This window comes from Chinchilla lanigera, unplaced genomic scaffold (genome assembly GCF_000276665.1).
Source record: "Chinchilla lanigera isolate Chin_1 unplaced genomic scaffold, ChiLan1.0 scaffold00059, whole genome shotgun sequence".
Classification (NCBI taxonomy): Eukaryota; Metazoa; Chordata; class Mammalia; order Rodentia; family Chinchillidae; genus Chinchilla; species Chinchilla lanigera.
This window is the reverse complement of record NW_004955460.1, coordinates 4,029,270-4,053,973: the sequence shown is the minus strand read 5'-3', so window position 1 is coordinate 4,053,973 and position 24,704 is coordinate 4,029,270. Positions and strand designations below refer to the sequence as shown.

Genomic DNA, 24,704 nt, shown 5'->3' with positions numbered 1-24,704 from the left:
CTCCTTCTCATCTCCGTGGCACAGGATCTGATGCTTATAGAAGAAAGGCTCTCCATGTATTCAGTAGCACTACCAGAGTCCTTCATACTTTAGGAGAGCATGAGTTAGTTTTGAATATTGAATGGCTTAAGCAAAAGTCAGACCTTCATTGCGCTGTGTTCAGCAACACCATCTTCTATCAGGACTTCTGCTGGCAGTAAATCCATAGGATTTGGAGGAACTGGGTAGTCAACTCCTCCAAAATCTAGCTTTAAGACCAGGTCTCAGAAGCATCCTCTTTCTACCTTTGCCTTCAAACCAGGAATCCCCTATGACTTTATCAAACCTCAGTTTTAATTTCCTGATTTAATTGAAATATGTGTAGATGCAAACACTTCCCTTGAATCTAAGGCCAGTTTGAAATGTGACTTCAAGTGCTGAGACGGATAACTGTTTATGAGTATGGAACATCTTGACCTCTCTACCTCAGCACTTCTCAGCTCCTTGTGGTGATCTCCAGGAAGCCAGAGCGGGAGTCCCATCTGGCTGTGTGGAATTGCTAAGGGAAATTGGAGCCATCCTAAGCAAAACAGGCTCATCAGAGAATCTTTAGACAATCTAGGGTGTGATCGTCTGTACCTTTCAACAAAAGGGAGCAAATTAAAACCAGTATATTGTGATGCCTTAGAGAATATGACAAAATTCTCCACAATGCACTGCCACATTTTAGGCAAGCTGAGATGGTGGTGCCAACGCCACTGAAGGAGGAGCAAAAGGGTAAAATGCACAACTTCTCAAAAGGCTTCCTGACTTCTGATCTATGCCTGACCCTGCCCCTCACTTCATGGGCAACTCAGTATAGCACAAGGCTCTTTCCATCGGACCATTACAGAGTCCTCTGGCTCCAATGATTCCAGTGTCCTATGCCTGATGAGTGATGCTCAGACCTAAGAAAAAAGAGAGCGGAGATTGGCGAGGGGATACAAAGGGTGATACAGTGAACATTTAAGAAAAAATTTCACAGTAAATAATCCACTGCTATAAACCCCCTCCTTAAAATAGCCTCCCTTGCTTTGAGCAGATTTATCCTACCCTTCTTGATACTTTCTGAAGCAGTTCTGGAAGTCTTCTTTTGTGACTTTACTGGGTGTTTCTTGAGTGTCTTTACCAGGTGTTATCAAAAATATGGTGAATGCTGCTGCTGAGTAACATCCAAGGTAAAGGCAGGCTTATAAAACTATGTATGTCCTCATCCACCTATCCACCAGATCCGTTTCCATGTGACTTTGGGCTTGCCCCCAAAGTCAAAAATGACCTCAACAAGGCAACATTTTTAATCAGTTCAGGACATTGAGGCAACCACAACAGCACAGCTAGAGACACTCATGAAAGACGACTTCCAGAACTGCTTCACAAAGTGGCAAGAATGATGGGATGAGTGTTTGCAAAGTGAGAGGGAGGGTTTTGAGGATGAATAATGGCAGTGTGGATTTTACTGTAATTAATTTTTAAAATTTAAGCATTCACTGTATTTTTAGATCATACAGCATGGGTGGCAAGTGCTTGAGAAATGCCACAGCTCAGTGCTGGGATGCGAGGCTCTCCTTAGGGAAGAAGTTGGTGAGCATTGTTTGTCTTTCTGCTCCTTCCTTCACCCACAAAGTGCATCTTGTTACCAGGGAGGCAGCAGGGACTCCTGTCAATCATCCTGGGGCAGCAAGCCTCTCTCCTCATCACAGCACACTCCGTGACTGTCATGGGCTGTGCTTTCTCTCAAGCTCCTCACCCTCACAAGCTCCTAAACACAGTGACATCACACCTAAAATAGAACCCACCAGCCCTGCCACATGCACCTGGCTTTCAGCTCAGGCCAGTCAAACAGAGTGAGGTGGCGACCTGAGACACAAGGGCAGCCAAGGTGGGCAGGCTGGTGGCTGAGCTTCCACTGTTGTGTGTGTGGCAAGGGAAATTACCCAAATTGGCCTAAGACAGCAGCTCTGCTCGCCAGGCCTCTTTTACACGGCCTGTGGGGTCACAGGAAGTGGTACCCCAGGCTGTTTAACACAAAACCACTCATCAATATAATACTTATACACTATGCCTTCTCCCGGTGGACTCCTCCTGAGCCGCTGGTGCTGATGGCGCATGTTCCTTGCTGATGCTTTGGGATAGATCTCACAGATTTGTTGACCGCAGGCCGCCAGCTCCCTGGGGCACAGCTTACCACTCCACAGCAATCCCTTGACTTTTATCTGAATCCATGACAACTTCCATTGACACCTGATATTCACTCAGCTCCTCCATTAGGGTCAAACCCCAGAGTCTTCTGTGGTGGAGGAAATAGCCCCGGGAGGAGGAACTTTATCCAGCATGATCTGTCCCCACAGAGTGTAGCCATGGGGTTCCTCTGTGGTCCCAGTGGCATCTGGTTTTCCAGTCATAGTTGAGTCAAAAAACCATTCACTACAGCCTGGGGGTCTGGCTCAGTGCTAAAGCATGTGCTTCGCATGTATTAGGTCCTGGTTTTCAAAAAACTTCCCTGGAAAAGAAACCATTTACTGAGAAACTATTTCCAAAGGCCTGTGTGAGTGTCATGGGGGTGGAAACTGAGGTCATTTATCAACTCAGTGTGCAGCAGCTTCTAGGCTCATGGGAAACAAACCAGGCTGCAGTGTGCCGTGGAAGAGTGGTGCTTCCCAGCGTCTGTAGATGGTGGAGAGAGGAGGCAAAGATGGAACAGCAAACGTTTGGAATCAGCCAGACCTGGATCTCAGTTCAGTTCCAGTTCTGTCACCTCCCCACTGCTCCCGCAAGAGACTCCATGGTGTTTCTTTACCTCCGTGTGGAATTAGTGGAGCCATGACTAATCCCCAGCCCATAGAGTTGTTATTAGAATGCAGAGGAAAGCATAAACCTCAAAAGGCTTCCTGAGGTTTCTCATTGCTGTGTTGATGATCCTGAGGTGGTGGGAACTATGGTTCACATCTGGGAGGGAGCAGAGCTGGGTAACCGTCCCACAGTGTTTACAGGAGGAATGACACCCACACAGTGAGCTCCCCCATGACTCTCTAGAGAGGGACCTGCAGCACCTGGAGACAGTTCAGGTTCTTACAGATTTATTCCGTCCCTAACAAAGTGTAAATTCTCCAGACACCTGGGATGTCTGTTGCTCCCTCCAATCCATAATGCTTTCCTCCCTCCTCCATGAAAAATCACTTTTGCATTACAAAAATATTTAACTTTACTGACCCTAACATATCCAGAGCACTTGGACATAGCCAGGCCCCTGCTGAAGTCAACCTACAAGCTCCATTTACTGGATGCAAAGAAAAGCCTGTCCTGCTCCCTACCACGCGGGCCCGTCTTCTAGAGTCCCTTCAAGCCCCAGTTTAAAAAGCATCACTTAAAGCCTGACATGGGGGTGCACACCTGTAAACCCAGCACTTTGGGAGGCTAAAGCAGGTGAACCTCAGTTTGAGCCCAGCCAGGGAAATTAGCAAGACTCTGTTTCAAAAATTATTTTTAATTTTTTTTTTTTTTTTTTTTTAGGAAGAGCTGGGGGTGTAGCTCACCCTGGTTTGAAAGTCCTGGTTTTAATCCTCAGTAGAAAAAAAATTATTATATTTTTCTGATTTCAGCCTTTAGAAATCATTTTCCCTCTATTTTAAGAATTTCAGACAGGTAAACATTTGTGGTCCTGATTCTCTCAAGCCTTTGAGAAGCTTATGTCGTTTGACAAATGTATCACAGCTAGCAGGTGACACGGGTAGGAATGGAATTAGATCTTCAGAGCCTGGGCTCTCAACCATTATGAGCACTGGGATGCTAAAGGCTCCTAATCTTGCTGGGGGTGTCAAGACATCAACCTCAGCCTTGAGAAACAGGATATCAGGGAAAGGCAAGGTTAGAGGAGTAGATGGAAGGGATGGACTTTGGTTGAGGATCGCTAGAATTCAAGGTACATGAAGCTCCTTGTGGGAAGAAGATTAGGCTCTCCAGGTAGACAAAGGCCATGAGTGCTGAGAATTCCATCCTCTCAGCAGCACCTACCTCACAGGGTGCTTATGAAGAGTGCATGAGTTCACATAGGTGAGGTGCAGGAACCTGTGCTGCCCTGGCAGAAATTGCACATTTATGTACCTACCTGTGCTTGATTTTTATTTTTAAATAAGATATTTTCTTCCCTCAGTGAATTCTGTCCACATTCGGTTACCTCTTCTTTGAATATGCATCTCCTACCCTGTTTTCCATGTTCCCCTTCACAGATCCTGAACTGCCTTCTGGGAGCCTCTCAGCAGCAGGCAGTCTTCAGTGGCATGGATAGCCCCTCAACTGAGCCCCGGTCCTCACCCTTGTGCCTGTCTCTTGCAGATTATTGGGACCATTCCACTGATGCCTAATCCAGGGCCTTCAAGCCAAGCAACAAGCGGCACTCAGGGCCTTCAAGTGCAGCCTATCACCCCCCAGCTCCTGACAAATGCCCAGGGCCAGATCATCGCCACCGTCATCGGGAACCAGATCCTGCCTGTGATCAACACCCAGGGCATCACACTCTCCCCCATCAAGCCAGGCCAGCAGGTAAAAGTCCCACGTCAAGACAGCCGAGCCCACTTTCCCTTACCTCCTTTCTCCTTTCCTGTTCTCAATCCATGAAAGGTAACCTTCACATTACAAAATATTTAACTTCACTAAGCCTCGCATATTAATACTTATCAAATGTAGGCTTCTCAGACTGCTGCCTACAAAAAAGGCATAAAAATAGGAAGTTCTGCTTGTTCATTTCACTCAAAGATGATGATCTGGTTAGGTTTTTTTTTATTCAGATATCAACTGAGCACTGCCTATGTGTTTATCCTAAAGGCTGGGTACAGAGCACTGAAGAAGAAAGATTTAGTCGCTGACCTCATGGAGCTTCTGGTTAACCGGTTCCATCGAAAAACTCTTATCAGTAGGCCCCTGATTAATTGCTAAGAAACACATGAAAGAGAAGTGCTTTCTGATTTTAAGGAGCCAGACACACAGTGTAATAAAGCAGAGAATGTCCTGTCGTGGGGCAGGTAGGAGCACAGGGATGACAGTGACCTGCTCTGCCCACAGAATTCTAAATCTCTGCAGAGAAAATAGCTTGGGAACAGATGGGCCAGAGTTAACTTGGTAAATGAATGGATGACAACATTAACCTGCAGGGGTTACATTCCCAGGCAGTGGGAAGAGCAGGCACAAGGCTAGGCAATGGGAAAGAGGATGGATGCTGAGAAATAGGAGAAATGCTGATGTGACTGGAATGCAGCATAAGCAGAGGACAGTCGCATGACCCTGGACATGTTACAAACATCTCTGTGCCCCCATTTCTTTCTGTGTGAAAGAGAGACAAACCAGTGTGTTGGGTGTTTTCCTACTGCTGAGAGAAAATATCTGATGCATCTGCAAGTTAAAGGAGGAGGGAGTTACTTTGGCTCACATTTTCAGAGGATTCAGTCAATGGTTGGTTGGCTTCCAGACAGAAACAGATGGAAGGGCCTGTGGAGGGAAGGTGCTCTTATCGCGGCATCTAGGAAGAAAAAAGAGAAACAGAGGAAAGGGAGGAGCAAGGGACAAGATCATACCCTTCCAAGTCATGCCTCCAGTAACTCACCTCCAATAGGTTCTCATCTCCTAACAGCACATTCAGCACTGAACTCATCCGTGGATGGATCTGCTGATGGGTATCACCCGTATTATCCAATCACGTTCCATATGTCCTGTCTCTGAACACATGAGACTTTATGGGGTCATTATAGATCTAAACCATGACAAGCAGCAACTACCTCACAGGGTGCTTATGAGAAGTACATAGGTGAAGCTCTTAGAATAATGTCTAGTATAGAGCAAGCACTAATGTTGTTGTGATGTTGGTGCTGGCGGTGGTGGTGTTGGTGGTATGATTTGCTCTGAAGCCCTGGCATCTATAAAGAGTAGTTTTAAAGGTAAATGGCATGGCTGACTTCTCTTTTTTCCAGAAAACAACTCTGATAGCAGTATGCAAAGACGTTATCAACAAACCACTTAGGAGAGGATAGTAAAACACAAATAAGAACTCATGAGAGCCTGTAATAGATAACTGAAAATAAGAGTATGGATTCATACTAGAGCTCAGGACAGGACAGCTGGATCTGGAAGGCATTAGTACATTTGTCATAGCTGCAAATCCATGGAACATGCACAGAAAGCAGGAGGAGCAGAAGAAAGACCCTGGGGTCACCTGGAGAAACACCAGCTCTTAAGGGGTAGGAAAGGAAGGCAAGAGCAAGAGAAGAACCTCGAGCACAATGATCTAGCATCCAGGAGTTTCAAAAAAGGAGATGAATATCAAATGCTGCCGAGATGAAACCAGGTAAAGTCGTAGAGAAGCGTTGTGATTTGTTGTGATGTTCTAAAGTGTAGCTCATCTCTATTTTAAATGCCTAGAAACAAGTTGCTTGCTAACTGGAGGAATCAAGAAGTAAGAGGTGGCCTTGGAGCTTGGGACACAGCTGTAATCTCAGCACTCTGGAAGGCTCAGGCAGGAAGACTGCACGTTTGAGCCCAGCCTAGGTAACAGTCCCTTAGCAAGAACCTGTCTCAAAATAAAAAATAAAAAGGGCTGGGGATGTAGCTCAGTGTGAAAGCTCTAGGTTCAATCCCTGATACCACAATCAATCAATCAATTGATTGATCAATCAATCAATCAATCAATCAGTCAAAAGCTGGAGCATACACTAACAAAAGAAAGCCGATGAAAGGGAGCTATGAAGACTAACAGTAAATATATGGCCCAGCATACAGTTATGTATGACTTGCTGGAAAATTGAATAATGTAAAGTAATTAGCATGAAGATAAACACAAAGGAAAAGAGAAGAAGACACACTGATGTCATCACGTATCTACAGCAATGCCGAGAAATCTTCCGGTGACGTCAGCCATGGCTTCCAGTTGGCTTCTGATCTAATGGAAAACAGCCACTTCTTGGTGGCATTCAGAGGCCATGCTTGGAAAATCCATTTGTTTGTTCAATTCATATCTAAAAATGTGTTTAACAGGAAGATGTCTTGATCACTTGCCTGTGCCTGGCACTGTACTCAAAAGCTGGACTGTAATGGTGGCAGGCAAGCCAGATCCCATAAGAGGTACCCATTCATGAAAGACTGATTCTCCATGAACCTAAGGTCAGTAGTCAATGTCATGAGAAGGAAGTGAGCAAATTATGAGAATGGTTCGCAAAGAAACCTCATCCAGTAAGGAGGTCAACAACAGGAAACAGCAAGCCAAGTCTGAATATGCTTCCTAGAGAAGAGAAACCTGTGTTCTTGCACCAAATCTAAACCTTTACCTTGGGGAGCCAAGGTTCCCATGCACCCTTTCCTCCTCCTCTTCCTCTTCATCTTCATCCCAGCAGGAAAGCATCCCTGCCAGACCTACTGTCTCTTGGCTCACTTATTTCATTTACCTTTTACAAGGATCCATTTGTTTCCCCAAATAAAACAAGATTCTTTGTTTTTATTGGCTTTTTAAACCTTCATTCTAGCCATGTTCATAATTATTTCCAGGCAGAAAAAAATAAAAAATCTCTCTCTTTTGTGCAATCTGCTAAAAACTAAAGCTATTTCTGTCAGCAAAACCAAGTTGTAAATTGCCCCAAAGGTGATGAATTAGTGAGAAATCATTAACATTTAATATAAAGTAGCTCTCACTCTCACCTGAGTTTCAAGGGTGGGTGTGTGGGTGACAGCTGTTACATAAAATGATTGCTCTAGATTTGAGGGGTGACAGTTTGGATGTGGAAGGGCCTCATCAAGGAACAGCGTGCTTCCTCAGCTCCTTGCCCACAGTGGCTGTCAGAAATCCAGTTCTACCATCTCTCTCATGGCCCCAGCCACACCTGAGAAGCTTCCTCCCACTGTACCTATCCACGCTAGGATGAGACTCTGTTATAGCTGAGGGGAGAGATGATCTTCTGCCAGTCTAGCCACCATCTCCACCACTCTCTTCATGGCAGAATCAGAGATCTAGCAGATGGAAAGAAGAAGCCAGCTCTTGGCAATGTACCTTGGAAATCCAACTCATTTCAGCTACAACTAACATCCAAATGGTGGGATTCCCTTTTTTGATGTACATGGGTACTTCTCCCATGTATGCTCATGAAAGAATGGTATGGGAACTGTCCCAGATGCCCAAGTCACAACAGGCACCTACAGGCCTCTTATTCAAGGCCTGCATGAGAGCTGTATCCCAATCCCAGAAAAATCAAGGGAACTCATGGTGAACCTGGTCAGAAACATCAGGAAAATGAGTAATATTCATTCTTGGCCTCAGCCCTGGTTGATTTGGGCAAATCAATGGGAGATGTTTATCCCACATATAAACATCTGTGAGCGTAAGGATCATAAACTGCCCATAGTCAAAAAGTAAAAAGCTCAGGACCACAGGTATAAGGATAGTGGTCTTCAATTTTTTTTTTTAAATATTACCCTTTACATTGGCAAAATATAATGTAGACAATCACCAAAAATAAAGGATTCCTATCACCCAGTAGAGAGTTTCTCAATTTATTTTTTCAAGTGATTTATGACAAATGCTTGATCTCACAAGAGCATAGTTCTGACAATAAAATATGTCATAAATTACAGAAGTAGAGAGTTCCCTAATCCATGCTCAGAAGGAAGTCCACTTTTGCCAAGTAAATTCCATAGTTACCAGACCAGAGGAGCTGGAGAGCTTGGTTTTAATTTAAGAAATAATAATTAGATCCTTAATTGAAATTACACATCTGCCTATCATTAACTAAAGGAAACTGAATAAAATCTAAGAAAGCAGTATCCATTTCTGTTGATGATTTATTCCAGTGATGAAAAATCAAGAAAAACCCTGCAGAGTTATTATCTGAAACACAAACAACATTTAAAAGTGCATATACTGGAAACCAACAGCCCTAAATGTGACTTTCACAATATCACACCTTTGTGGGCAGAGCAAGAAAATCAAAGTCAGAATAGGACTGGATTGAAAAAATGAAACTAAAGTCTGAATGGGCATTAAAAAATTACTTAAAATAAAAATATCCAGTGGACATCAAAAGTAACACTTTGTTCCCTCCCAAGGATTCCAGAGCTACAGCTGCTACAGCTTAGAGTAACTCCCCACAAATCAGAGAGTAACTCCCACTCCCTGGTTTGCTTTCCCCTGGTTACCCTGTGAATATTCTATGAGTTAATGGTTTCTTTACAAGCCACACAGACATCATTTTTGTGTATATTTATTCTCCCTTTGACTAAATCCTAACCAAAAGTAAGGGGAGATTTTAGTCATGAAGCGGGCACATGTATTTGAAAGGAAGGCAACTTGTAATATCAAAGCATGGAAACTTCTCAAAAAGCAGACACCATAGCTAAAATACTGGAAGACTACCATCTATGAAGGCATTCAGTTCTTTCTTCAAAAAGGAATCTAATCGTGGTGCTAACAGAAAGCGAATGGGGGCAACTTACTGAAATTGGCTCTTTTAAAATCCTACACTGTTACCCAAATCCATCCGTACATTTCCAAGTAAATACAGAAATATATACTTGTTTAGCTATTTGTTTTAAAAGTCAGCTTCCCTTCCCAGCCCTGGTCTGAATTGGTTTCTCAGTTCTGCCAAGGAAGCATCCAGAATTTGACATAAATGAGTTGTTTCCACCCATAGGGATCTAAAATGGTATGGCAATCCCTAGATTGATGGAATGCTTATGGGTGATGCCAAAACACAACAACCCTTTGACTTTCAAACCACACCTACCCGCATCTCACCTCTTTGGCCTTACGTAGACACTTCCTAACAAGGGTCAGCTGGTGTGGCTCATACGCTATAATCTGTGCTGAAATGGTTTCGCCACCTTCCCTAGCTGGCAAGCTGCAGCTTACCCATCCTTCAGGATCTTGATCTGCTGTCATTCCTCAATCCCATCCCTGCAGCCAGGCTCCCTCACCTCTGCTTGCCTTCACTCCCTCATTCATTTTGGCCAAACTGTACTGTCATTAAAAGTCCACAGCTAAACAGCAGGGGTCAGACTGGTTCAGCTTTGTTCACCTCGTTCCAGTCCTGGCCCATGGTGGGAGGTTAGCCAACTTTCATTTAATTGCTGTCCAGCCATCACATTTCACTGTGTAAGGGCATAAGCAGGCTCCAGAGCCCTGTTTCCAGACAAGCTCAGCTCCATGCTCTGTGTCTTTCTGTCTTTCCAGTGCCTTCTGTCCTTTGCTGGTATTCTTCCAGGAAGTTTGGGAAGACCTTCCACCCAGTTCTGTCCTCTCTTTTTCAGACTTCAAAATATTTCTCCCTCCATACCTTCTCACCTATTACCTCAGCTATATTTAACTCATTATTTTCCATTCTGCACTAACATTTAACTTCCATTCTGTCATCTGTCATCTGTCCCTGCTGAGCTCTGACCACATTCCATGTTTGTCTGTGACTGCCTGGATAGCCCCTGCCTGTGTCCAGGCGTCATCACTGGATCTTTCTGTCATTCTAACTCTCCTCCCTTCTCACTTCCTCACTGTGCTTAGCATTAGGGATCTCTCTCTCTCTTTTTGTCTCTCTCTCTCTCTCTCTTTCTCCCTCTCTGTCTCTCTCTCTCTCTTTCTTTGCCACTGGTACTTCTGAGGTAATTAGTCTCCCTAAAGATAGGAGGTATAAAAATGTTGATCAAAGGACAATGTGTGTTTAAATTTTTAAAATTTATTACTGTAAAAGATTTATTACAGTAAAAGATTTATTACCATGGGCCCTCCGTCAAAATACTTTCCCTCACTTTGCACACACTTATCCCATCATTCTGGCCACTTTCTGAAGCAGTTTTGGAAGTCTTCTTTCCTGAGTATCTGTGTGAGGTGTGACCAAAGATACAGTGAATATAGTAGGCTAGTGCCGTCCAACAGAAAGGCAAGTTTGTAAAATCACTACATTGTGTCCCTGCCTGCCTATTTACCAGATCTGCTACTCTGCAACTTCTGGCTCTTCCCCAAAGTCAAAATGACCAGGAAAAGTAAACAATTTGAATTGATTCATGACACGGAGGCAGCCAGGAGAGCACAACTGAAGATACTCAGGAAAGAGGACTCCAGAACTGCTTCAGAAAGTGACGAGAACAATGGGCTAGTGTGTTCAAAGCAAGAATTTTACAGAAGATTAATGGCAATGTGACCTTTACTGTAATAAATTTGTTTAATTTAACTAGTCACAGATATTTCAATATGGGGCTCTTCTTCCTGTGTAAGTTATAGAGATATTTCAAGTTGTGGAATAGAGCTTAGAGGAATAAGTTTCCAAAACGCTGCCAAAAAGGTCACTTCCTCCTGGCTTTTATAAACTTCCCACAAAGAAAGCTAAAATCTTCCCCACTGTTATACTCCAGGTTCTTGAAACTTTTCAAGACAGATTATCCCCATGTCAACCTTAAATCTTTCAGCAAATTTAATACCTGCATTCTTATCTTGTCCATAATAGCAACAACTCCTCAGTAAGACTTTGGTGTTCCTTATATCTTCCAAATTAGTAAGAGTTCTTATTGTGTCTGGGCTCAGGCTTCTCTTGTCTAGACATAATAAACCCATTCTTTTAGCTGGGTGTCCTGGTCACTCCTATAATCCTACACTCTTAAAGGCTGAGGCAGGAGTATAATAAGTTCAAGTCCAGCCTGGGAAACTTAGTAAGACCTATCTCAATTGTTTAAAAGATGAAAAGGATTGAGGATGTACCTCAATGGAAAGGCCCTGGTTCAATCCCTCATGCCCATCAAAAATAAAATAAATCTACTCACTTTGCCCTTTTTCCAAGAGAAGCTTCTTCCTTCAAAAACCTGGGTGATTCCCCAAACAGCAGCATCTGAGAACTTGTTAGAAAGGCAAATTCTTGGTCTTCAATTTGGAACATGAACCAGAACTCTGAGTCAGAACTCTGAAGATGGAGCTCAGTGATCTGCTTTAACAGACCTCCAGGTGATTCTGGTGGAACTAAATTTCAAGAATACACTGATATAATTTCTCTCCTGAGCGCTTCTAAAATATACATGACCCAGAAAGATGCCAGCCAGAGCAAGGAGGGAACAGAGTCCCAGCCTCCCACCCCAGGACTCTGGCTGCTGTTGGGCCTCTCTGGGCCATGTCCCAGTGTCCCTTCACCACAGAGAGAATCCCATCCCTGCTTCCCGACACGTTTGTACACACCAGCCCACAGCCAATATGCCTGTGCAGATCCCAAGAATGTTTTCCAACCTCCCAGTGAATTTCTGTATATCTAATCCCACTTGAATGTTATTTCTTATAGCTGTCTTTCCCAACCAGTCTAGCACATTTTGTATTTGATTCCCTTCCCGAAGACATTCACCACCCTTATTTATTTTTATATCAGTCTTGGATTTAATGAGAAATTACTTTATTCCACAAATGAAAAACATCATGGAGGAAATGCTGCATCACACAGGAAAGATACACGGAATGGCAGTGTAGCAGTCATGAAGCCCTTTCTCCTATGTTGCTGCTTCCATCTCATTTTGTTTAATAGCTGAACCACCGGGCAGTACCAGCCAACACGGACAAACCAACGAAGCCAGCCTGCAAGAGCCCGCAGGAAGTGCCACGCTTGGCAGCCTCTGAGTTCTGGCCTCCCTGTTTGTCATTCTGCATGTGGGACAGACATCGACCCTCCTGTGGCTAACAAGGACTGTCCCTTCCCTGTCCTTACATGCTGAGTGCCTGTGCTTTCAGTCTATTTGCACCTGGCTCACAGCTCAAAAAAGGCAAGCAGTGATTGTGTGAATTCAGAAACAGGCAAACTCCAACTCTTACAGACAATCCAGTCAGGGTATAGTGAGTAAATAAGTAGAAAACAGGATGATATAAAAAGGATGCACTATGGGGGAAAGTAAGTTTGGAGACCTGCAGATACCAGAATTAATCGTATTAAGCAAAGGACAATTCATGAGCACCTCCCTCTGAGAGGTGTCCTCCATATGACACTAAAATCATAATAAACTGTTTTGTGTTGTTAATAGTCCTGGGGACTGAACTACGCCCTTTGCACTAAGATACATCCCTAATCTTTTTTCTTTTTTCTTTTTTATTTTGTGAGTATGGTCCCTCTAAGTTGCCCAGGATGGGACTGAACTTGCGATCCTCCTGTCTCAGCCTTCAAGAGTGCTGGAATTACAGGCATACACCATCACCACCAGCTATCATAAAATTTTTCAGTAATCTTTGAGCCACCAAAGAGCACCACATTTTCTTAAAGAGATGAAATTTTAAATGTTTTTGACTTGTAGAGAAAAATTAGAAAAATATTTAAAATTTCATAGTAGGAAAAAGAAGTGAGACGTGTTCAAATGAACAGATCGTGATGATTTGTGCTGGAGGTGACCGGCAGGATGGACCCAAGTCAAGCTGGAGCTCCCTCCTGCTTCTTTGATTTGCAGCCTTTCTCTTCCAGTGCTGAGAGGAGTTGAGACCAGCAAGTCCTCATGGAATGCTCTGGCTCTTGTTTCTTAGTAGGACTTGTTGTCCCAGGTACATCATTGCATCTTTTCAAATCTGTTTCCCCTTCTGTCTCAACATCACTGATACCTACCAAAGAGGACTATTGCCAAGTATGTAAAAGCATAGTAAGCAAGCAATAAATGGTAGCCACGGATTAGGCCTTTCAAGGTCAAGGCAATGTCACAAGACAGCTACACTTACAGAGTGTCTTAGTTTTCTTTTACCTCCAGGGTGGTAGAGGAATAAGATTTCCTTCATATTTCCAGTTATTCCCAACTGCCTGCAATTTCTTTTGGTAAGCTACTCCAGTTTTTCTGTCCAGTTATGTTTCAAGATTTATACATATGTTTTTATGCCAATAACCATACAACACACATATATATAATTTTACAGCTCTCAATATGTTTAAACACAGCATAATTAAATCAAATTAAATAGCACTCTCCTAATGCTGTTTATTTAAATTTTCTATATTGAATCCTACAGTGTTTCATGAAATACCTTATATATCTGCCTTGTCTTTTCTTATTTGGTGAACATATTTTAGGCATAAATTTTTTAGACCATGAACAGTGTGAATGTAATGAAAACTAATAACTAGAGAAAATCAAATTAGTGTAGTATAAGATGTCATTTTTAACCTACAAATCTGGCAAAAAGAATGTGACTATAATTTATTAGTGCATATTACTATTGCATAATGGTGGAGTTTGTTTTGGGAAAGTTGGTACATGTTAACATATCTTAGTCAGTTTCAATCCTATTACCCCATCTTTTCTCCTAAGCATAAAAGTTTTTAAATAAATACATCAAAATCATTACACCAAGAATTTCAAAGACAGGGTGCTCTTTTCCATGGTTTACCTGGAAGAATTGCAGTTGGGAGATGGAAGATGGAGGTGTGAAGAAAGAAGGAATGAGGGAGAGCTCAATCTCTGGGCTGGTCTAATAGGTACAATGGGCTATTTCATCTGGCTCACAGGTGCTTTTAGAAGTAACACACCTGTCTACACTGGCAACTGGAATGAAATATACAGGCTCCATTACAACGTTCCTCCTTATGTAATCCTCTTGATTTTTGGCAAGTATGACCCTTTAAGAATGTTCAGAGTTTTGCTAGTTGAACTCTGCAGAGAAATCAGGGGCCCGATCCCCTAAAAAATAATTATTTACTTCGGAAGAAAAAAATATTTCTTAGAGTCTTAGAAATGTTAGATTCTACTCTCATTTTCCTAAAACATTGTTTTCCTCTCAATTTCTTCTCATAGTTCCACACGTAAGTCCTAGCTTGCTTTAGTGACCCCTAAGTGAGATTGTAGCCTAGTAATTTTTTTTACTGAATTGTGTCTGAGGAAGAAATATTTAAATTGATTATTATCTTACCCAGTTCCTTGACAGTACTTTACTCCACCCACAGCCAATAAATATTGATGGGATGGTAAAACTGAAGACTACCTATGATTCAGTAATTCAAAACTGTAAACAGCTTTTGCAAGTAATGATCTTTAGAAGGACAACTCAATAGGTGAGGGGGTAGATTGACATGCAAATATCCATCATATTTTATTGAGTAAATTAAAAATAGATTTAATCATTAATATATGTCCCTAAGGAATAAAATTTATTGGATTCAATTGTTGATTATGTGCTCATGAAATTGGCTAATTACCTTAGGCAGATGTTTGGTGCATATTAATTTGGGTTCCTGTGTTGACTGTGAGTATCTTTGGTTCATACCTAGCCTCCATTTAGAATAGCTGAGTCCCAATAGGATGTGCCCTTGAAATGTAACTGTAAGCCACTCACTCCTTAGGAGGGACAGTATGGCATCCTAGGAAGATCCCTGAATGGGGAAGTGGGATCCCTGATACCAATATTCAGCAGCCATGTGACTTCAGGCCAATCACTTACCTACCAGAAGCATAACAGGTGTATCTACTGCATAGGAATAGCATATGAATTGGAGAATGTTACTAGTAATCATTACCAATTTGGGAACAGAAGGGAAATAGCTCTATAAGCATATTTCCAATGTACTACCTTACTAACGATCATTTAAGGGTAAAATGTTTCCTTAACATTGAAACCCCTTTAGAGAACTAAAAAGACTGATAATCCAAAGTGTTGATGATGATGTAGAGCAAAGGGAATGCTCACCCACTGCTGGAGGGAATATAAAATGGTAGAACCACCTCAAAAAACAGTTTTGAAGTTTCTTAGGAAGTTTAATGTGCATTTACAGTATGGTCCAGTAATTCCACTCCTATTTTCATAAATGAATCAAAGCCAAAAATAAATATACACTTGTATGTAAATGTTTATAACAGTTTAATTAATCATATCCCCATAATGGCCACAAACTGGAAACAACTCAAATGCCATCAGTGGAGATATATACTATTCAGCAATAAAAAAGAATGAACTACTGATGCATGTAACAAAATGAATGAATCTCAAAAATAGTTTGCCAAGTAAAAAGTAAAAGAAACCAGCCGTGCAAAGGTGCATACTGTATGATTCAGTGTCTGCAACCATACCAAGTGAAAACACAGTGGGAGAAAGCACATCACTTGTTGGACAGAGACTGAAGGGGAAATTGATTGCAAATGGGAAAGAGAATTTTGTGGAAGGATAAGAAAGTTCTCTATATTGATTGTGGTGATGATTCCACAGGTATTCTCATCTGACAAAACTGAACAAACTGTGTTTGAAATGGGTGGGTGTATTTCATTATCTATAAATTGTATCTCAATAAAGTGAATGAAAGAAATGAACACACAATGGAAGGCAGTGATAAATGCAAAGTGGAGATGTCCTAGGCTGGCTCGTAGGTACTAAGAACATGGTCAAAGATTGGTTCCTGCTTTATGCACCAAAGTTCAGGGCCAGACCTGATTCTGCTGCCAGGCTGACCCTCCAGTATGATAACCTTGCTACACTTCTGTGAGTGTGACAATGGATAGAAAAGTTCTCTGTAAACCCAAACCTGCTGGTCCACTTGACAATTGAGGCTAATCATCAACCTGCGCCAAGCGCTGAGCCACCATCTTTCTAGGAGGACAGCACAGAATGGAGAGGGATCCCTTGCAGGCCTCCAAGTGGACCTGGAACCTGCTATCTTCTCCCTTTCTTTCCTTCCTGTCTTCAGCTCTGTTCCTCTCACCTCTCAGAGCAACACTCCTTTGCTAATTTATAAAGGAATAATGAATAAGCAGACACCCAGAGAGCCTTCTTAGCTGGACACAGTGACACACATCTGTAATCCCAACACTTTGGGAGGCCAAGACAGGAGGGTAGCCAGTTCAAGCCTGGCCTGCGCAACTTAATGACTTGGCAAGATGTTGTGTCAAAAGAAAAATAAATAAAAGGCTGGGACTATAGCTCAGTGCCATGGTCCTGGGTTCAATACCCAGTAGCCCCACCACCACCACACACAGACCATCTTCCTCAATGCACACAGAATTTCTAAATTAAATGAATTCTTCCTTGCTGCATTGTGACTATTAGCTTGGATGCCAAGGTCAGACTTTCTACATACAGAAATCAGCTGAAGGAACCTAAAAAGCCATTCAACCTCTGTGCCTTAGCTTCCTTGTTTATAAGTGAGGGTTTGAAATTGAACCCTCAACACAGGCTGCTGTGAGAATTCAAGAGAGGGGACATGAGCATCCTGAAGACAGTGGTAGCATAGAGCAAAAAAAAAAATCACAACTGAGAACTGCTGAAACCCCGGGGTATTTTTGTCCCAACTCCATCAATTCTCTTAATTTTCTGTAGAACATCAGAGAACATTTTATCAGTTCCACAGGAAGGCACCCAGACTCTTAGGTCTGGGAGAACAGAAAGTTCCCATGTACACTCAGCATGAGATGGAATTTCCCCCAAGATCCTAGTTCTGTAAGATAAAAATGGGGGGCCATGGCCACATATTTGAATCTTGCATTCTAAGTTGATTGTATTATATTTTATCCGTACATACTTGAGACACTTGTCAACTATGCTGTAATTGTACAAACAAGGAAAGAGAGTCCACCACAAGCCATGGCTGAGAAATGCAGAAAATTGGATGCTGTAGCAAGCCAAATAGGGAATCAGTAATATATTTATAATTATTACTAAAATGCCTGTCAAGCAAGCAGCAATATATTATATATATAAAAGAAATCCCTACCTGTGGTTTAGATCCTGTGTTCTTCCTCGGAAGTCTACTATAGATTCTTGGAAATAAAATGATTCAAGCTCAGATGAAACTTTCAATCCCTGGCATTTTCCCCTAATTTCTCATTCGCGTATCTTTTTTACATCCCCTCCATGTAGCTCCACCAACCCTCCCAGACGTCAGTGGGTCAAGGAGCCTCCCAAGGGACCCTTCTGCACCTGGCTCACAGCCAAGCATCCATGTCTCAAAGTCCCGTCCGACAGCCTTCCTCCTCTTCCTCCTCATCCTCCTCTTCTTCAGCTTTGAGCGTGGGCCAGTTAGTCAGCAGTAAGTATCCTTTCTGGCTCCGTTTAAATCATAGTGACTGTCTTTTCTCTCTTTCTCTCTTTCCCTCTCCCTCTCCCTCTTCCTCTCCTTTTCCCTATACCTCTCCCTTTCCCTTTCCCTTTCCCTCTCTCTCTGAGCATTTGCTAGTGCTGCTAAGCTGACACAGAGGCCAAGTCCCTATCAGGGACAGGTGGTTCCAAAGCCCACCCTGAGTTGGTACCTGCCAGGGCCGGGCTCCATCCTCAGTGGCTCTGATGTGCTGAGTCAGTCTTGCCACTTTAGAGGAGGGAACTGATCAGCTTGCAGGGCCATTAGCCACAGAGTTCAGTACTGAAAGAATCAACAGGCATGGAGCCAGTGGGTCAAGCTGCTTCTCTGTATGTTTGAAGTCCCTGCTGCTCTGTTTGTAAGTGTCAGAGGAAATAAAAGAGACAGTGCCTGTGGGAGGATGTGTGTGTGCACAGTGAGCTGCCTCCAAGGCCTATGGAATTCACCTGGGCTGCAGGCAGATGGGAAATATCTGAGCAAGCATTCCTAAAGAAAGAGCGTGCGAGTCGGCCTCCATGAGTAGGCTGTGTCTATTGATATATGAGATGTGATCAAAATGTACAGAAATGTATAGTTTAAAAGAAATGTATTATAGGAAAAGACACACTGCCATGAATCCCCTCTGAAATACTCTCCCTTGTTTCAAACACACTGATCCCATCATTCTTACCACTTTCTGAAGCAGTTCTGGAAATCCCCTTCTGTGAGTGACTTTACTAAGTGTGATCAAAACTATGGTGAGCACTATCCAACAAAAAGGCAGGCTCATGAAAACGTGCTGATGTATTCTCATCTACCTTATTCACTGGCTCTATCGCCATGAAACTTCTCATTCTTCCCAAAGTCAAATGACCGTGAAAGGTAAATATTTTGAATCGATGTAAAATATTGAGACAGCTACAACAGTGCAATTAAAAACACTCAGGAAAGAGGACATGCAGAACTGCTTTAGAAAGTAGCAAAAACCATGGAATAAGTGTGCTCAAAGTGAGAAGGAGTATTTGGTAGGGAATTAATGGCATTTTTTTTTTTTTACTGTGACAAACATTTAACCACTCATCGTGTTTGTCGATCACACCTTATACATAACTTGTAGAAGTGGTTTTTGACCCTAGGTGAAGACAGTAGATATATCACATGAAGATAGAACCATGTAAAGATTAATGGGACAAGGACGAGATTAACTGTCACTCAAGCATCTTTAAGTAGAATTTTTACTTATCTACAAAGTCAAATATCATGTCCACTGATTACAGTTCACCAGAAACCAAGAGTCCAATAGTTGTAGGATTGAAAGGCTAAAGCTTTGCATCAGCTAATGCGCTTAAATGAGGACACATGTGAGTATCTGCTGCAGTGCAGAATGAAGAATGCCCTGTTATAACAGAAACAATCAGCAGCTTCACACAGCATGCAGCAAATCTGGTGATGCGAAGTAACTCCCTCAAATATTACACACACAATATGGTCTGTCATGTAGATAACTCAGAAGAGAAAGATGATTGTGTGTGAGGGCAAGAATGGAAGGAGGCACTATGGAAAGATGTTGAAATGCCCTGGTCTTTCTTTGGACTAGCCTCGATACTCTTGATCTTAAAGACGGGTCAATATTAAACAGAGTTTCAGGGTTCATGTGGCATTTTTCCATTGGCCCTGTATTTTAGATTGCCCAGATATGCAACCCCTACATATATAGGCTAGATACCCTAGTCTTACTTGACTAAAATTCACATTTTACCAAATAAAGAAACTCTTTATAGAGTCGCTGTGGGGAAAGATTGAAACTTTGGTCCAATTCAATAATCTTCTTGTTGTACTTCTGCAAAATATAACACTTCTCAATAGCAACAGTATCATAAACCTAGGGTAGGCTGTTAAACCTTGGTTCTGAAATGAAAGATACCAAAGTCAAGTACCTTGTACAAACATAATAAGTTAAATATGAAACAAAAGTATAAATCACTCCATTAATACATTATTTTACACAAGATGAGTACTCAATACATGTTCGATGGATAGAGAGATGGTCACATGGATGGACAGACCATGGACCGACAGATAAGTAGAAGTGGGCTGTCTCTGGGCTTCTGTCACAAGCTGGACAAAGAAGGTTTTGCCTTATTCCAGAATCAGTACTTGAGGGCTGGATGGAATTTCACTTGCATAGCAGCCATTGTGACATCTCAGTTCTATGTATCTGAGAAATGATCTGAAATGTAAAGACCTGGAGAGAGACCAGCTACACCACACACACTTGAAATAGGGAAGTCCAAGCTCACATGCAGAGCCTGCAGGGTAATCTCACACCACCTCTATGGTCTTCTCTGAAAGAGCAGATCCAGGGGCATCAATGGGAGTCAGGCTGAGCACCAGCCCTTCACTGGACTGACCATTGCTATAGCACTCAAGCCTGTTGCTTAGGTATTTCCTTTCTGTCTCCACACTCAAGTATACAATGAGTATATGATGCACCTCTTTATGGACAATGTCTCTCTGCATCAGTAATTGGCTCTAATTTGCTCACAAAACTCAGAGAAACATGTTTATTATAAAGGGTCAAGGATAGAAATGACAAGCTGGATGAAGAGGCATAGTGTGCAGGGTCTGGAATGGTCCTGAGTGCAGGGGTTTCCGACCTCATGGAGGAGTCGGGTGCATTTACCACCCAGAAGCTCTCTGAACCCTGTGTTCAGGGACTGTTCAGGAGGGTTTCATCACATAGCCGTGACTGATTATTAACGCATTCTCACCTCCCCACCATGGAGCACCTCACCTCCCCACCATGGTTTTTATCATGCCTTGGTCATTCTGACGCTAACCCCCATCTTGGGGCTGTGCAGAACCTATCAAGGCTCGCCTCAGTAGAACAACTGATCTTCCTAGCTCCCAAGAAATCCGAGGCATTTAGGAGCTCTGTGTCATAAACCAGTCAGAGACCAAATATTAGAACAAAAGGTTGTCGTAGCTCTCCTGTTACTTAGGAAATGGTAAGAGCTTTAGAAGCTGTGTGCCAGAAGACAAGAACCAAGACCAAAAATATTTTTCTTTCTCTCTCTCTCTCTCTCTCTCTCTCTCTCTCCCTCTCTCTTTCTCTCTTTCTCTCTTTCTCTCTGCCTCACTAGAGATTGAATCCAGGGCCTTCACACTGAGCTGTGGCCTAGACTTTTTTTACTTTTTATTTAAAGACAAGATCTCATTAAGTCCCTAAGTTGCCTAGGCTAGGCCTACACTTGCAATTTACCTACCTCAGCCTCCCAAATATGGTAGGATTATAGATCTGTCACACTTATATTTCTTATTATATCACAGTATCATAGAACTCGGATCAAAACCATAGTTAATGAGTCCTCTGTGCCATTATCAAAGACTTATGGTAGTGTTGGCCAACCTGTCATGACAACAAATATCCAAGTATTTTGCTCACTCTAGGCAAAGGAATGCCAAGTTCATACCTCACTATGAACTTTGGATATGAAGTATCCAAACAATATCACATTTGGGCTCAGAATGACTATATAAGCAATTTTTAACACAGGTCCTTTGCACTGAGCTACAAACCCAGACTTTTTTTTATTTCTTTATTTTGAGAAGCCTCTTGCTAAGTCACCAAATCGCCTGGCCTGGACTTGAACTTGTGATCCTCTGCCTCAACCTCTCAGAGGGACAGAAGACATGTGCCATGCCCAACTCAAATAACTATTCTTGCTAGACAATTATAACACTTACATACCTTGCCCTGTGTTAAGCCTTGCTCTGTCTCCAGAGTCATCAGAGATAAATATCGTTTCTATACACTGAGTTTTCAGAAGTCTAGGAGAAAAAAAAATCAAATAAATGATAACTGCTCCAATTTGGTTTAAGATTTACAGTGTATTGTTTTTAAAATAGGCAGATTGAGGGTTTTGATTATCTTCTGGCTTTTTATTATTTTTTTAGTACACTTTTTCTTAAAACTCTTGACTTGTAAGCTTGATCCTTAGATAGCAAAGGACTCACAGTCCTAGACAACCAAAACTACAGCATAAAGATGGAGCTAGCTTATAGCCTTGTAAAGACTCCTGATTCATAATTCAAACCATTTTGCACAGCACAATAAAGTTACCATATTGCAAGAGGAGAGTTCTCCCAAATTGCATTGCTCAGTCCTGAATGGTTTCTTATTTCTCAGAAATATTTGCTAAGCATTCCCATTATTTGCCATGAGAATAGCACCAAAATGCAGACTAATGTCTACCTGAGATATTTAATTTATACTGTTGGCAGCTTCTTTAAAGATGCATATTGCTCCTCTAACACTCGTACAACCTGGTCATAGAAGGATGATATTGATGCCTGGTGATTGTTCACCACAGTAAGAAACCCTTTTACAAATACCTAAGTAAACACTGGAGTGGTAAAATTTTAAAAAGAAAACAACAACCGACAGCACATCTGTCCTGGTGCATCCTGAACTCTCAGTTCAGTATGGGTCCAGTAACCGTGCACCAGATTCTACAGAACAGGTTTGTTTTCACACAATTTGCATTTAGCTCCCATAAAAAGAATTCTATTCACTTTTTAGTTCACACATGCCCTACTTTATATGGGCAAGTTCAACCTTACACTTTTGAGTCACTGCCACATTTCACATCCAGGTTGTCCTCAATCTCCAAACCAGTTAATTCCCCTATAGCAAAGGTTAAATTCAAGGTAATCCCTGGTCATCATTACTATTATTTTTGCCACTGTTTTTAGTATGAGGTATGATAGAAAAATATGATGAATGTTTACACTGAAAATTTTTATCACAGTAAAAACACATTGCCATTAATCCCCCTCAAAATACTCCCCCTCTCTTTGAACATACTTGTCCTATTGTTCTTGCCACTTTCTGAAGCAGTTCTGGAAGTCCTCATTCATAAGTGTCTTTAGTTGTGCTGTGTGGGTGTCTCTGTGCCCTGAATCAATTCAAAATATTTCCCTGTCATTGTCATTTTGACTTTGAGAAAGAGCCAGAAGTCTCACAGTACAGTGCTGGTCTGGTGAATAAGGTGGATGTCGGCACACCATAACGTTTTCACAAGGCTGACTTTCTGCTGAAGAACACTTGGCAGGGGCATTCACTATAATTTTGATCATGCTTCATAAAAGACACTCACAAAGGAAGACTTCCGGAACTGCTTCAGAAAGTGGCAGGAGCAATGAGATGAGTGTGGACAAAGTGAGGGGGAGAATTTTGAGATAGATTAGTGGCAATGTGCCTTTTTCTATAATAAATTTTTAAAAATATATTTGGACCATTTTTCTATATTGGGCTGACTTCATCCAGAGCAAACATCTATAAAGGGTGCTGCTTCCTCCTTGGTCTAAAAGGAGACTGTGATAGACCTAGAGATGATTAAAAGTGCTGGATCTGCCTGTGGGTGATTCAAGTGTTCCCCTGGTGGTCCCAGTCAAAGTGACCTCAGAATTCGCCTTAAAATTAACCGACCTCCCCAGGGCCAGGAGAATGGATGACAGAAACCATGTTAGCTTATCCCGGGACGGAATGTCAAACTCTAAGCTAGGATGGAAGCTAGAGTAATATTCCAGGGAAACCCCCATTTTCCAGTTATCTCCTGGTTCCCTCCTCAAGCACAAAAGCATATCTCTTTTAAGAAAAGGGAAACGATCCAACAGTCAAACAACCTCAAGAGTTTAAGAACAAATTTAAAATAATAACAATAACAGCATCATTCTTTTGGTTAGTTCCAGTCATCTTCTAGACAACATCTAAAGAATTCTAGACAACATCTAAAGAATCCATGTACAAGGATTAGTCCCACCTGTTACAATCAAGATAAGACTAGTTCTTGAACAAGGGTGAACTCCTTCTTCAGATTAAGGAAATTTGTAGTCTTGAAACCATGGGGAAATCCACTTAATACAATTGACCATCTGAGTTTTTTGGATTAAAAACGCTGATGCAAAGCTATAAGCAGCTTGCTTTCAGCAATCAATAAATTTTCCAGCAAAAGGCTGAGTTCCTTTCCTGGGACTCTGTCCAGTAAACCATCACTCTGTGTAGATTTCACCACAGTACCCATCTTAATCACCTCTCTACACAGAACCAGGAGAAAAGGCAAAGATGGGAAACACAGGAGACAGAAAAGAATTCAGCCTCCTGCTGTAATGAATATTCACTGGGGCCTTGTGGAAGACACCGGCTCATGGCCCAGGTACCCAGTTCTCTGCACTTCACAGAGTGCGTTTGATCATCCACACTGCACCCCTCCATGAGCCCATGCCAAGAGTCCACAGCTTTCTCTTCAACTCTGGTTACTGTCAGAAATCTACCAAACAAGCAACCTGTTCAGTGACACATACAGATTTAGTCCCTAGGTTCAAGGAACTAGTAAGGAGACATGAACGTTAAAGACAGGAGGGAAAGAGAAGAAAGGTGGTGGGACACATTCACATAAAATTGCTATCCAAGCTGGGTGTGGTGGCGCATCCTGTAATCCCAGAACTCTGGGAGGCTGAAGCAGAAGGATAGCCAATTTGAGCCCAGTCTGGACAATTTAGTGACTTACACAAGGCCCTCTTTCAAAATAAAAGAGGGGCAGGCGTAGCTCAGTGTGAAGGCCCTAGGTTCCATAACGAGTAGAGTATTGAAAAAGAATTGTTACCCAAGTCACAAACCTC

The 24,704-nt window shown here is 42.2% G+C and overlaps 1 protein-coding gene across 1 annotated transcript in view; it reads left to right on the top strand.

Moving 5' to 3' along the window:
• Pou6f2 (POU class 6 homeobox 2) overlaps positions 1–24,704 on the top strand; it is a 475,860-nt gene that overhangs the window by 443,565 nt on the left and 7,591 nt on the right. The window contains exons 8-9 of the mRNA XM_005397733.2: positions 4,351–4,557; positions 17,825–17,993. Coding sequence (XP_005397790.1) covers positions 4,351–4,557; positions 17,825–17,993 — 376 coding nt within the window. The remainder of the gene's footprint in view (positions 1–4,350; positions 4,558–17,824; positions 17,994–24,704) is intronic.